Source organism: Aphelocoma coerulescens, chromosome 19, assembly GCF_041296385.1.
Source record: "Aphelocoma coerulescens isolate FSJ_1873_10779 chromosome 19, UR_Acoe_1.0, whole genome shotgun sequence".
NCBI lineage: Eukaryota > Metazoa > Chordata > Aves > Passeriformes > Corvidae > Aphelocoma > Aphelocoma coerulescens.
The window spans coordinates 10,629,640-10,642,316 of NC_091032.1; the positions used below are offsets into that span (position 1 = coordinate 10,629,640).

At 46.3% G+C, this 12,677-nt stretch overlaps 1 protein-coding gene across 6 annotated transcripts in view; it reads left to right on the plus strand.

Moving 5' to 3' along the window:
• The window catches only part of SGSM2 (small G protein signaling modulator 2), a 38,040-nt gene that overhangs the window by 20,306 nt on the left and 5,057 nt on the right, over positions 1 to 12,677 (plus strand). For 2 of the 6 annotated variants that reach the window (XM_069033213.1, XM_069033217.1), the window contains exons 5-17: positions 597 to 664; positions 1,168 to 1,313; positions 1,704 to 1,838; positions 2,269 to 2,393; positions 2,686 to 2,753; positions 3,118 to 3,281; positions 3,781 to 3,910; positions 5,286 to 5,420; positions 7,998 to 8,148; positions 8,713 to 8,777; positions 9,139 to 9,284; positions 9,707 to 9,835; positions 12,302 to 12,484. In XM_069033213.1, the coding sequence (XP_068889314.1) occupies positions 597 to 664; positions 1,168 to 1,313; positions 1,704 to 1,838; positions 2,269 to 2,393; positions 2,686 to 2,753; positions 3,118 to 3,281; positions 3,781 to 3,910; positions 5,286 to 5,420; positions 7,998 to 8,148; positions 8,713 to 8,777; positions 9,139 to 9,284; positions 9,707 to 9,835; positions 12,302 to 12,484 (1,645 nt within the window). The remainder of the gene's footprint in view (positions 1 to 596; positions 665 to 1,167; positions 1,314 to 1,703; positions 1,839 to 2,268; positions 2,394 to 2,685; positions 2,754 to 3,117; positions 3,282 to 3,780; positions 3,911 to 5,285; positions 5,421 to 7,997; positions 8,149 to 8,712; positions 8,778 to 9,138; positions 9,285 to 9,706; positions 9,836 to 12,301; positions 12,485 to 12,677) is intronic. The other 4 variants (XM_069033216.1, XM_069033215.1, XM_069033218.1 and 1 more) reach the window with 4 other exon arrangements.

A 12,677-nucleotide genomic window follows, 5' to 3' on the forward strand; every position in this document is an offset into this window, starting at 1 on the left:
GTGACTTGCCTGGGATTGCACAGCTGATCAGGAGCAGAGTGTACATCCAAAGGAGGGGTGCTGGTCAGCTGGTTAAATGCAGAAGTCTGGAGTGTAGGTTTATTACTTTACTTGTTCCAGGCTCGTTTTATGCTCCATGGAGACTAGTCAGTGCTGTTGATATAGTTTAGGAAATGATCTATTCTAAAGTGATCTATAAAATAGAGTAAATTAATTTCTCTGTAGCTTTCTTACAATGTGTTTTAATGGTCTTTAAAAACACTTCAGGACACGCCATGTTGTAAAAGTCTTTTTTACCTGCAAACCCAACACAACACTTCTTCACAGGGTCAGTGGATGGGCCAGTCAAGCTCCATTAGAGCTTCTGGAGGAGATGCTCACATTGGTGATTTCTGGGTAATCCCAGCCACTGTTTTTCCTCTACCTCTCAAATTCAGGGACTATTTGGGATTTGGATTCCTTGGGTCCTGTCTCTGGCTGTTCAGATACACAGTTTTCTTACTGGCCTATTATGTTAGACCTGTAGCTGAACCCAAGCTTTGAAATGGTTTATACCAATGAATATTTTTAACTGGGCTCTAATCTTTTATTCCTAGTAAATATTATGAAAAAGAAGCTTTACTGGCAGATCCTGTTTGTGGCCCAATACTGGCTTCTCTGCTAGGTGAGTTCTTGCAAAGTTACTTTGTATGCTGAAGAAAATAAATAGTCTTAAAGCATTTTGCATTATGACAGTGTTACAAGAAGTGCATTTTATATCTTGTATGTAGTTAACTATTTATAATAGAGCAACATTGAAGATGTTGTTTTGTTGCTTACAAGACCAGAAGAGACTGATCATCTGGTTTTATTAGTAATTATTGGTTGGATCAGAAAGCAGAATGGGAATGGATTTTTACCGAATGCTTGCTGGCAGTTTGTAAGTGCTCATGCTGCTGTGGTAGGGTATTGTGTCCTACAGGAATACTCTTATACAGTCCTGGGTAGTAGGGGTGATACATTATTATGTTGTTGTCTGTTTTGTGGGCTGATCCCATAGGATTGGTGACCATTAATATTCACTTGGCTTTAGGAGGAAATCTCACCTTCAGTGCTCAGCCAGCAGGATAGCACTGGGTATGTTTCTGAGCAGACTCAGAAGGTTTCTCCCTTGGTCTCTTTTCCTAGTTGGACCCTGTGCTCTGGAGTACACCAAGCTAAAGACAGCTGACCACTACTGGACAGACCCTTCGGCCGACGAGCTGGTGCAGCGGCACCGGATCCACGGCACCCACGGCCGCCAGGACTCCCCCTCCAAGCGCCCAGCCCTGGGAGTAGGTATTTACTCTGTACCTGTTTCTGAGTTAAGGCACAGGCTGATAATAAAAACAGCCCCATGAGGTAGATACCTGAATCTGGAACAGCCTTTCTTCTCTCTTCTGTAATGGAACCTTTATCACAGATTAGAAGTCCATTTGGGCCACAGTGTCCTCTTTATCTGTATGTAGAAAAATTTGAGATCCAGCACTAAATTCTGTGACAGTTGTGATCAGGTAGTTCACAAGAAATTCTGAACTGCCCTGGTCAGGGCTGAGTTACGAGTCCAGGTGATTTCTCTGCAAACTCCCCTGGCTGCACAAGAAGTTGCAGTCCACAGAGAGTAATGTAAATGGTGCAGTTCGTGTGTCCCTGCCTGGCCTGACCTGCCCTGGCTTTGTGTGTAGATCCGGAAGCGCCACTCCAGCGGGAGCACGTCGGAAGATCGCTTTGCTGCTTCGGCGCGGGAGTACGTGGAGTCCCTGCACCAGAACTCCCGGACACACCTTCTCTACGGCAAGAACAACGTCCTGGTGCAGCCGGTGAGTGCGTGGAGTTTGGGGCTGTGGCTGGAGGAGGCACTGGTGTAGCTGGGGGTAGAGCTCAGACCTGCCAAGTGCTCGCTGCATTCTGTTCTCAGCACAGAATGCTTGGCTCTCCTGTGTTGGGGTAGATTTGACATGTGACAAATGCTTTCACTGCCTGACCACTGTCAATGAGCAGTGGGCCTGTAGGCAGGAACAAACATACTGGACTGTATTTCATAAACCAGCTGACTGTATTGTGGTTTTTCCCCTCTTTCTGTAGCAATATTGTATACCAGTACTTCTGCTGTTAGGGTTTCCCTCAGCAGTTCCCAAATATTGCAGCTTTGGAACTTGTGTGGCATAGAAAGACTGGAACATATATTTTATGCAGGTATTTTGTGCACTTGAGTCACCTGGGTTATCTGTTTGTTGCTTCCGTGAACAGAAAGACGACTTGGAGGCAATTCCTGGGTATCTCTCCCTTCATCAATCAGCAGATAGTTTGACATTAAAGTGGACCCCAAACCAGCTGATGAATGGAACCCTTGGAGATTCAGAACTGGAGAAAAGGTACTCCTTGCATTCAGGAAAGATGGGAAGCACTGTGTAACCTGCTGGGGGGCACTAGGAAAGGGGAAGGGAAGGGGAAGAGGGAAGCAGAGGTTGTACAGACCTGGTGCAAAGTATCAGTGTGGAGAAACCTGCTTTCCTTTGCTGTTTACTTGACTAATAATGTACTTCAATTGACCAAATTTATTAAGCAGTTATTAACTTAGCAGAGTCTTTCTATCAGGTGCTTGGAACTGCAAGCATTCCTGAATATGGAAAGAACAATGTTGCCTGCTCTTTCCTTCCCTTTTAGTGTTTACTGGGACTACGCATTGGTTGTGCCACTGAGCCAGATTGTCTGCATCCACTGCCATCAGCAACGTAAGCATAACCCTTAGGTGTATATTCCTTTAAAATACATAAGCAGGAGAGCCACTTGAATGATTGCTTTTCCTCCCTCAGTGTTGGGAACACCTCTGACTAGTTCTGGCCATGTGGGAATGAGTGTTAAAATCTCCAGTCCCAGCTGATAGAGGATGACAACTGCATGAGGCTTTCATAGTTTGCTTGTATCTTGAGTTTCTGTAGGACTGAAGGGCTGGTATCATCCCTAGATCACACTGTGCCTCACAGAGGTTTATTTATCTACTTAGTGATGATCCCAAATAATATTTACTTAGAGGGTAAGAGCAGAAAATTGAGGCTCTGATGTAACAGTGTGGACTCCCCCTGTCCTCCCTTGCAGCAGAAAGCAGATGGACATTAGTGCTGGTGAGTCAGGATGGGACACAGAGGCCTCCGCTGCACTTCCCCCAGGGAGGGCACCTCCTCGCCTTCCTGTCCTGTCTGGAGAATGGGCTCCTGCCCCGTGGCCAGCTGGAGCCCCCGCTGTGGTCCCAGCAGGGCAAGGTACTGCTTTTTCTGGTGAGCTCTCGGGTGAGGCTGGTGTTGATATCTCTGCTCCACAGGGTCTGGGCATGGACTTCCAGCTGCTTTATGGTAAAGTAGGAGGCAAAGTAACTCCATTAGTCCAATTTGATTCTTACACACGTGGTCTATAAAAATTGTCCATACCTTATTACCCCATTGAGCAATGAGCTGGAATCTGCTGTTGCATCAAGATACAAACCCACACAATAGGAGTGAGACTCAGACGGACTGGACAGATGTGCTGCCAGAGGCTTGGAGTGCCCAGCTCCCATAGAGAAAAGGCTCGTTTATAGTACACAGAAAAGTAGTGTTAAATACCCCAAAACCACCAGCTGTATATGACTCCACTGTTTTCTCCCTTACCTCCTCCCAACGTTGAAAGTTGGGAGATTTAAGATGCCAAAGGTCTGCAATACTCAGTTTGTTGTACTCTGTTAGTCACTCACAGCTGAATGTATGGAATTATTATTTTCTCTAGGGCAAGGTGTTTCCAAAGCTTCGAAAACGGAACAGCAACAAATCAGTGGACCCGGAGGAGATGCCAGCTGAGGACACATCCACAGACTATGTGTTCAGAATTATTTATCCTGGACACAAGCACGATAACAGTAAGTGCCTTTGTTCTGCTTTGTTTGAAAAAAAAAACCAAACAAAAAACCAAATCAAACATCTGAGAAAATCTTGAAGTAATATCCTGGGAAATACCTGCAGGTGACAAGCCACATTTTTGTAAGGGGGTAAAAAACCCAAACCTCTCACAAAATTTCACTAAGAGATAATTGTGATCAACAGGTGCAGCTTAGGTTTCCTTAATGCAGTGAGACTTGTTATCTTAGTGGAAATGGAGTTGAGGTGGGGAATCTTACATTTACTCTGTGTTTTACAGAGGAAGTTTTCAAAATACTCCCCTGGGCTTGCAAACTGAGACTGAAACAAAAGATTGCTTGACTAGCCAAGAGCAGTTTTGCTCCTTAAGTGAGGATATTTTTACTGGCCACACTGCTTGCTCATAATGTTGTTATTAGGAAAGAAAACCAACCATAAACTCTTAAAAGTACCCCAAGAACTCCCTGGGCTAAGTTTTCCTGGGTTGGAAGCACAAACTTAACAATGGTTAAATAAAGGCCCTTCCAGGGAAACTAAATGAATTCCCAAGTACCAAACCACCTCATGTCATCAGTGAATACAAATTCCTTACATGCAAGAAGGCATTTGAGCTAGTTCTCAAACAGCATGTTCAGTTTTATTCCCCTTGGCAAAGAAGCAAGAATTTCCTGGGAAGATCAGACCCTAAAGTTTACAGGGGAGTTACTGCTCATACTGGGACTTACTGCAGCTGAGAAAGCAGGAACCTCCTCTGCAGCCTCCTGACCCCGTGGCCTGGGCCACAGTGCTGGCTGGGCTTTGTCAGGGCTCCCGGGCTGGCACAGGTAAGTCCATGCACACACCAGCAAGCACCTTGTGCCTTGGCCTGCTGGAGGGGCTGCAGAGCCCGGGCGCTCCTGGGGCAGGAGCTGCAGCTCCTGTGCCAGGCAGGACCTCTGCCTGTCTGCAGGGCCACACACAGCTGGGAGCGAGGGTTTGCTGTCCACGTGCATCTGGCACAGGTTTCAGAGAAGGGGCCACAGCATTGCTAAGGGCACAGTGAAGGACAGAAGCTAGATGGGAGCCTAGAATTGCCGTGGAGCTTTGCTCAAAAGCATACTCAGCTGCTGCAGGCTGGCACTGGGATCTTTCTCCCTTGCCGTGGTGTGCCATATGTGCTCTCACAGCCTGTGCACACTCAACGCCGACCTGAGTTTGGTGGAGCATGCTTTGTTTCTGTAAGAAACTCAGTTTTCACAGCCCTTTACAGGAGCTTGTGCCCTCGAGCAGAAGGCAGGATTCAGGTCCTTTGTCTTTGCTGACCATGTCCTTTTGAGCTTTCCCACAGAATTGAGTTCTTTCTTCTTATGCTCCTCTTTCACTATTTTCTTTGAGCAGTAACTATTAACTACCACCACTTAGCTGCCAGCCGCTCTACCTCTGTTGACGATGATGAGGAGGAGGAAGATAAGCTACACGCAATGCTATCAATGATCTGCTCTCGGAACCTCACAGCTCCTAATAGGATGAAAGGTTTTTATCCTCCTCCCCCTGTGTCCCAGAGCTCTCTTGCAGCTCCTTCCACTGATGCATACAACAGTGTTGGCATTATTACAGGGAAAGGCATTTCACTCAGGCCACGAGATCTGGAGATGGAGGTGACTGTGCAGAGAGGCTGGGAATGGGCTCACAGCGTGTGGGGAGTAGGAACTTCCCTCTTCCCTCGGTGTGTGTGCTGCTGAGCAGCAAACCTCCTCTCCTCTGGGGCTTTCTGCCCCACCTCCATAAAGGCTGGATACTAGAGCAGGCTCTCAGGAGAGAAGGAGGGAGTGTAACAGCTTTGTGATCTCCCTGTAAGGTAGCAGAGTATGCAGAGAAGGCTGTGTGGAGATGCAGTGCCTGTCTGGGGTTGGTGCTTTCATTCCACTTGCATCCATAGGCTGGATGGGCTTCAGAGGATCAGCTGTGAGCTCTGCCACCCCCCACAAATATTTCATCTATTTCTTTTCTTTAAAAAGTTCATATTATTTAAGTTGATATTCTCAAGATGTGTGTGCACTTGGGATCCAGTAGTTCAGCTCTGAATTCTGAGAAGTCCTTGCTTTCTCTTATGCCCTGGACTGGTGGGACTGGCTGCAAGAGACAATAATAGCCCTGCATCTCTGTACAATGCCAAAGTTCTGGGTTACACAGGGTATCGACAGGTGTTCAGGGAGAGCCTCCTCAATTCTTCTAGGCTGCCCACACACTTATCCCAAGGGAGCAGCCCCTGGACATTGATAAAGCCCAGCCCAAGTTAATAAAGAGTTCTTGGAAGGCATGGACAGAAAGAAGTTCCAAAAATAGCGTTTCCCTCGAAAAAATATGCTGGTTTAGGGAGTTTCAGGGTGTCCTAACTGATCATGCCTGGATACGGGCAAAACTGGGAAGGAGAACATTTAACTGCCACGTACACATTAAGCATAAGGAACACAATTTAGTCTTTAGTCAGCTGACAGAAATGTAAGTTATGCACTAGAATGGCTGTCAGGTGTCTGCTTTTGCTTATTTAATCTTGAAGGGGATGGTAGAGTGAGGGATGTCTGGGAATAGCCTGGCTGGGCTGCTGTCTCTCCAGCAGCCCCATCCCATAATGACAACACTGTTGTAGCAGGTTTGCCAGCCATCTGCTTTGACATTTTGCAACATGCTTGACTTTTGCATGTAGCTGAAGTTACAGATAACACCACTACAATTAAATAAAAGATGCTGTTCACTCTAATTCTTCACTAATTCAGGTACCTTTCATCTGAATCTTTAGGTTCTGTGGGGTTCTTTCCTTGTTTCTCTAAAAAACAGAATAAAAAATTAAAACTGAAAAACCCACTTTTCCTGTCTATAGAGGGGAGGCAAAAACTAATGATTTAAAAATGTTTATCCAGTGGTTTTTATTTGAACCCAATAAGAAGCTGCAGTAAAGACTGGGTCGTTCAGCTCCTTCCTGAAGAATTAAGGTGAAGAGCATTTTTGCATCACACTTTGTTTTGTGAAATGAAACACACATGACTGCTTCCGCATGAGCCTGTGCTTTTTCTGTTAACAAATGGGTTTACTCCACTCCTCCCTCACCTCTGCCCACTTTCTAACAGGCACTCCTAAAATGCTTTGTGCTACCTTGATTTAAAATGCATGAGATGGTTTGGAATTGCCCCCACCACCACTCAACAAATACCTGTTTTAAAAGCACAGCCCAGGGGACTGAATTTTGCTTGTAACTGTTAATTTAGTGGCATACTTTATGCGTACATTATTGTATTTGCCTTAATTTTAATCATGGGTGAGCTGAAAGGCCAGTTATTTATTATAAACCAAAAACCCCACAAGCTCAAATGCCAGCTGGGAAGGCTGAAGAGCTGAAGCCAAGCTTTCTGAAGGGAGTTGATTTTTTTGCATTGCCTTTCCTGAAGCTGGTTAAAAAGGCAAATAGATTTGGTGGAGCAGGGATAACTCCAGAAGCTGCATTGTACTGTTGGATCACATACTCCTGTAGAGTATCCTTTTATAAATACAGTATGGACATTAGCAGGACTGGAACTGTCCTTTTGTGCTAAATATTTTAGGATCTGGTTCTGAGGGGGAAAGAAGCATCTTCTGAAAGTAACTGACTCAGTTTGTCTTAATTTCTTTCATGCTCCAACTTTCACTCTGGCTGGACCAGCAGTTCCATGGCTGATTCCAGGAACTGCAAAATGAAATTCTGAGGCCTGAATGAAATAGAAGGTTGGGCTAGATGATCTCTTCTGGCCATAAATAACATTTCCATAGTATTACACAAGAACCATTTAGTTGTTCCTGCAGCACCCTTTTCTCTATTCTCTTGAAACATGAACTGGGATGTGCATGGGCAAGAGAGGGGCAAATGGTGAAGGGGTTTGGCTTCCTGGGAAGGGACCCTGCGCAGCATGCAGCGGGTCCAGAGCAGTGATTCTGAGGATGCTGCTCTCCTGTTTCTAGAATCCAGGTTCAGAGCCTGTTGAGAAGTGAAGCATGAACCATCAGGATGCACAGAAGGAAGAGGGAGAGAGAAGGGAAAAGGCTGATGTCCTTCTGTCTTGTTTGGTTTTTCCACAGACACCAGTGAGATGCTAGAGATGCAAGGCTTTGGGGCAAACCTGCTGTCGTGGCAGCTGGAGCACTGCAGCCAGGGCTCCTCCTGTATCTCCTGTTCCACGGGCAGCTCTCCCTACGACATTCCCAGCTGCTGCAACTGCATCCACGACCGGTGAGCAAGCTGTGCAGAGAGCTTACCCAGGGACTGTGTGCGTGCCACAGGTAAAAGCAGGAAGGTTTTAGTGGTTGCAGCACTCAAGACAAAGAGTAACAATTTTCAAGTAACCATTTTAAAGTAGTTTCTAACATAAAAATTGAAGTTAGGCAGCAAGAAACTTAGTTTATTAAAACTAACCTAATTAACTATGCTCAAGTCACATTTTGATAGAACAGTTGCTTCCAGTTCTTTTGTCTAGTGTAAAATACTTCAGCTCTGGAAATGTTATCTTTAACAAGTCATGAACAATTGAATGAAGGGCAGCAGTTCAGTTTGACACAGACCTTTACAGTGCACCTGCAGCAAGTTGGGGCTGTGTGTGCCAGGGGAAAATCTGTCTGGGGCCAAAATGTTGGTGGGGGAAATACTTTAAAAGTGTAGTTTTTTATTACTGTGTCCTTTAACTAAATAAGTCTTGGTGCAGAGAAAATTGCTGTGTGTAGGATGCAGGGATCAGCATGAAATTCCTGATGCTCTGTCCTCATGACCTGCTGTTGTCCTGTTGATGCCTCTCCACAGAACTCCACTAAAGATGTTGTGTGAAAGCATGAAGAGGCAGATCATTTCCAGAGCCTTTTATGGATGTAAGTGAAGTTTCTTATATCTGGCCCATGTGGTATCCATATGCTTATCTAAACAACATGGGATGTTTGGCTTAGAAAGCAATCTGACCCCAAATTCAGGGCAGTAGAGTGGATGTGACTCCAGTGTCAGTACTGTGAGTTTTGTGCTGGCAGTGGGAGGAGTGATGCACAGTGAAGACAGAATGTGGTTTTACATGGCAGCGTAATGCAGAGCTTGGACATGGCTGGTCTCTGTCAGATGTGTTTAATCTTTGCTGTGATTCCCCATTCTCACACGGTTCGGGCAGGACTGTCATGGGGGTCCCCAGGCTCCCCTCAGGCAGGGCTGTGTGGCTGAGCTGCTCCCTCGGTGTCCCCGCAGGGCTGGCGCACTGCCGGCACCTGTCCACGGTGCGCACGCACCTCTCGGCGCTGGTCAACCACAGCATCGTCCCCCCCGACAGACCCGCCAGCGCCGCCGCCGGCCTCACCAAGGAGGTCTGGAGCAAGTACCAGAAGGACAAGAAGGTCAGTAACACATCCCCTTCGTGCCTGGTGCACGGGCTCCACACGCTGCTGCACTGGGCAGGGAATCACCTGGAATGGGCCCCAAGAAATGTTAAAGGTGTTGGACCACAAGGTCTCTTCTCAGGTAGTGAGAGTGAGTCAGTTCTTACAGTCTCATCTCTCCTTTGCTTCTCTGATGATGGCAAAGATATAAATTAATATCAAAGCAACTGATCTATTAGATTATTTTCATGGAGGGCATGACAGCCTGTATTAAACTGGATTTGAGCTAAGGCCCTAAAGGCTTGAATCAAGCTGCAGAATTTATTTAGTGCCCTGCATGCATTTCAGTGTCTCTGTACTCGGTGTGAAGTGTCTCTGAGTGTAGCTGAGTTAAATACAGATGTATTGCCTTCAACACCTCTTTCTCCTGGCCACTATAGAACTACAAGGAACTGGAATTACTAAGAAGAGTTTACTATGGCGGGGTCCAGCATGAGATCCGGAAGGAAGTGTGGCCGTTCTTGTTAGGTCACTACAAATTTGGCATGGCCAAGAAGGAGATGGACCAGGTAGGCACAGCTTCCGTGGAATCTGAGTTACATTTGCAGTTTGTTTTCTGGATAGCACCCGTTGGTCTTTATTACTGTTTAATATTCCCAAGGGAAAAGCACTGCTGAAAACATCAACACATGCAAGCAGAGGGGATTTGATACCATGTTTTAATGTCTGAAAGTCACTAAAATGGGAGTTCTTTCTTTCTTGAAGTCAGGGAACCTGCATTCAGCTCTCCTTGTGGCATGCATGTGCCCTGAGCACACCCTGTGTCCACAAATTTGTTGCTTATAAAATGGGAAGACATTGACATTTGGGAATTTTACTCAGTGCTGTCACTGGTTGCAGTGACATCACTGTTCTCCCTGACTGAGGGAATGGAATGTTCTCCCCTGCAGAGCCACAGGACTGCAGCAGGACCCTGCCCTGTGGGGAAGGTCTGGATTCTGTATGGTGGTAAAACATTGCTTTTCTGTGACATCACTCAAATGTTGGCTGAACTGGCTAGAACAGTAATGAGGTTTGCCCTGGAATATAATTAACACATTAATCTGCTTTTCAGTTAGTGTTATTGCCAGGGAGGTAGCACTCATGCAGTAGCTGATTCTATTCTGGATTAAATTGATTAGGAGTGGTTTATATATCAAAACATTTGGCATTTGCTGACTCCCAATTACTTTATATGCCAGGGGGTAATTTATATCCCTGTGAGCACCTGCAGAGCAGAAGGGCAGCCTGACCTTGAGCCTTGCCATGGGCAAATCAGTGTCTTGCAAACGGGGCACTTTATAAGCAGCTCTCTTTTTACTAAATATTGCTGTGGCAATTTTAGTTGTTTGCCTCCCAATAATCTTTAAAAGCCAGTTCTGAACACAGATGGAGAAATAGAGCCCTTCACTGTTCAAACTGGGTCACAGTCCAGACTCTCCCTCCTGAATCCAGTCATCTTAGTAGATTATAGATTTTCTGGCTGTAGTGTGTACATCAGGAACTGCTCCATTCTTTTTTATCTCAGATTTTCAAGAAAGGCAGGATATTGGAGGTTTCTTGCATAGATTGCATTTTGCTGTCTCTGATCTCCACAGGTATATGAACCACCAGATTTATGATGCATGTTTAGAAGGTATGTCTGGAACTGAACCAAAGGACCCAGGTGCTTAGTTTTTAGAGTGGGAGATGTGAAGCCATCTCTCATGGATGCTAGCCCCAGCTTCAAAGGTCATGCGTATAGCTAGAACACAGGAGATTTGACAAGATAAATACTGGAGTCTGTATGATAGGAATTACAGTAAATTCATACAGAGATGTTTCAAGATAGAAAAGATCTGATTTGCAGAACACAGGCTCCTACAGAAGATTTTTCTCCCTGAGTTTGTATCCTACTAATCCAGGGGTGCTCCACACTTAACCTGGAATTGTAATGAGCTGCTCAACACCAGTAGTAAACAAGAGTGATGACTGACTCCTCAAAGGAATGGGCTGTTGGAGACTGAAGCTTTACACTGAGTGTAGGAGTCTGTTAAATGAGTGACATGAAAACAGTCCTAACACCTGCATGTACAGGAAACTCATTGTGTCCCTAACTGAAGTCATTGCAGGTGATTTGTCATCTTTGCTTTCTGATAGTATTTTTGCACTCCCAGATGTGGCTGTCCTCCAGCCCTCCACTAACTGTTGTATTTTATGATTTATGACTCCACAGCTACTTCAAGTGACAAATAGCCTGCAGCTCTTAGCATGAACGCTCGGGTAGCAGCTCAGCCAGCGGAGCGCGGAACCAGGAGCCAGCTCACCATTGTGGTTTCTCCTCAGCTCTTGACAAGTGACAGAGTAGTAAAATTGTTACATGTCCCTTAATAGCTCAAGGGAGATTCTGTGGCTGTCTTTCAAAAGAGAAAGCCACCAGTGGCAAAGATCTGTTTTATTCCTGTGGTGCCCAGTGCGGGAGGATCTGGCCATGCACAGTGCAGCCACAGGACGGGCTGTGCAAGCTGGGATTCCAGAGTGTCTCCCAGGATCTGACTCTGCACAGGCTGGTGTCTATAAACCTGTGACCTGGAATACTTTGCAAGGGCTACGTTAGTGTTGGAACAGAGGAGGAGCTGGAGGGAGGTGTGATGAAATCAGGGATGATGCAGTTAGAGGTGGCACTCGCTCCATAGATTGCATCTGACTTCTGTGTGAGGTTTCACATGACATCTTCTGTTCTGTGTCACTGTCACAGTGCTGTTGATAGTGTATACACCTGCTTATATGGATCCTTTCTGGTGCCTGCAGTGTTATTAATTCCCTGCAGTTAATACCCAACACCTGACTACTCTCCAGTCACAGGGATGTGCTGCTGCAGCAGGAGGGCCTCGGCATCCTTTGGGCTTTCAGCCTGAGACCCTGCATCTGCCTTAGACCTCTTCCTCCTGTTTCCTGCCAGTGCCAGTGCCTTCTGGCAAGGAGGGCAGTGTCTCAGGACGTGTTTCTGTCTGCAGGTGGACGCAGACGTTGCTCTGAGGTACCAGAAAGTGATGGCTGAGTGGAAGGCCTGTGAGGTCATTGTGAAGCAGCGAGAGAAGGAGTCGCATTCGGCCACGCTGGCCAAGTTTTCGTCAGGCAGCAGCATCGACAGCCACGTCCAGCGGCTCATCCACAGGGACTCCACCATCAGCAATGATGTAGGTACTCCCTTCCCACTCACCATCTCGAGTGGGCAGTGCGCTCAGCATTTGCAGAGGCGCAGCCCCAGGAGGCAGAGATGGAGATTAGCACAGCTCCTGAACTCTGGGCAGAGATTACAGCTGTGGTGCCTCCATGTTAAAAGTGAAGAGCAGCTCTGAATTTTGGGTAGTCTAGAGCTGTTCTTAAGCA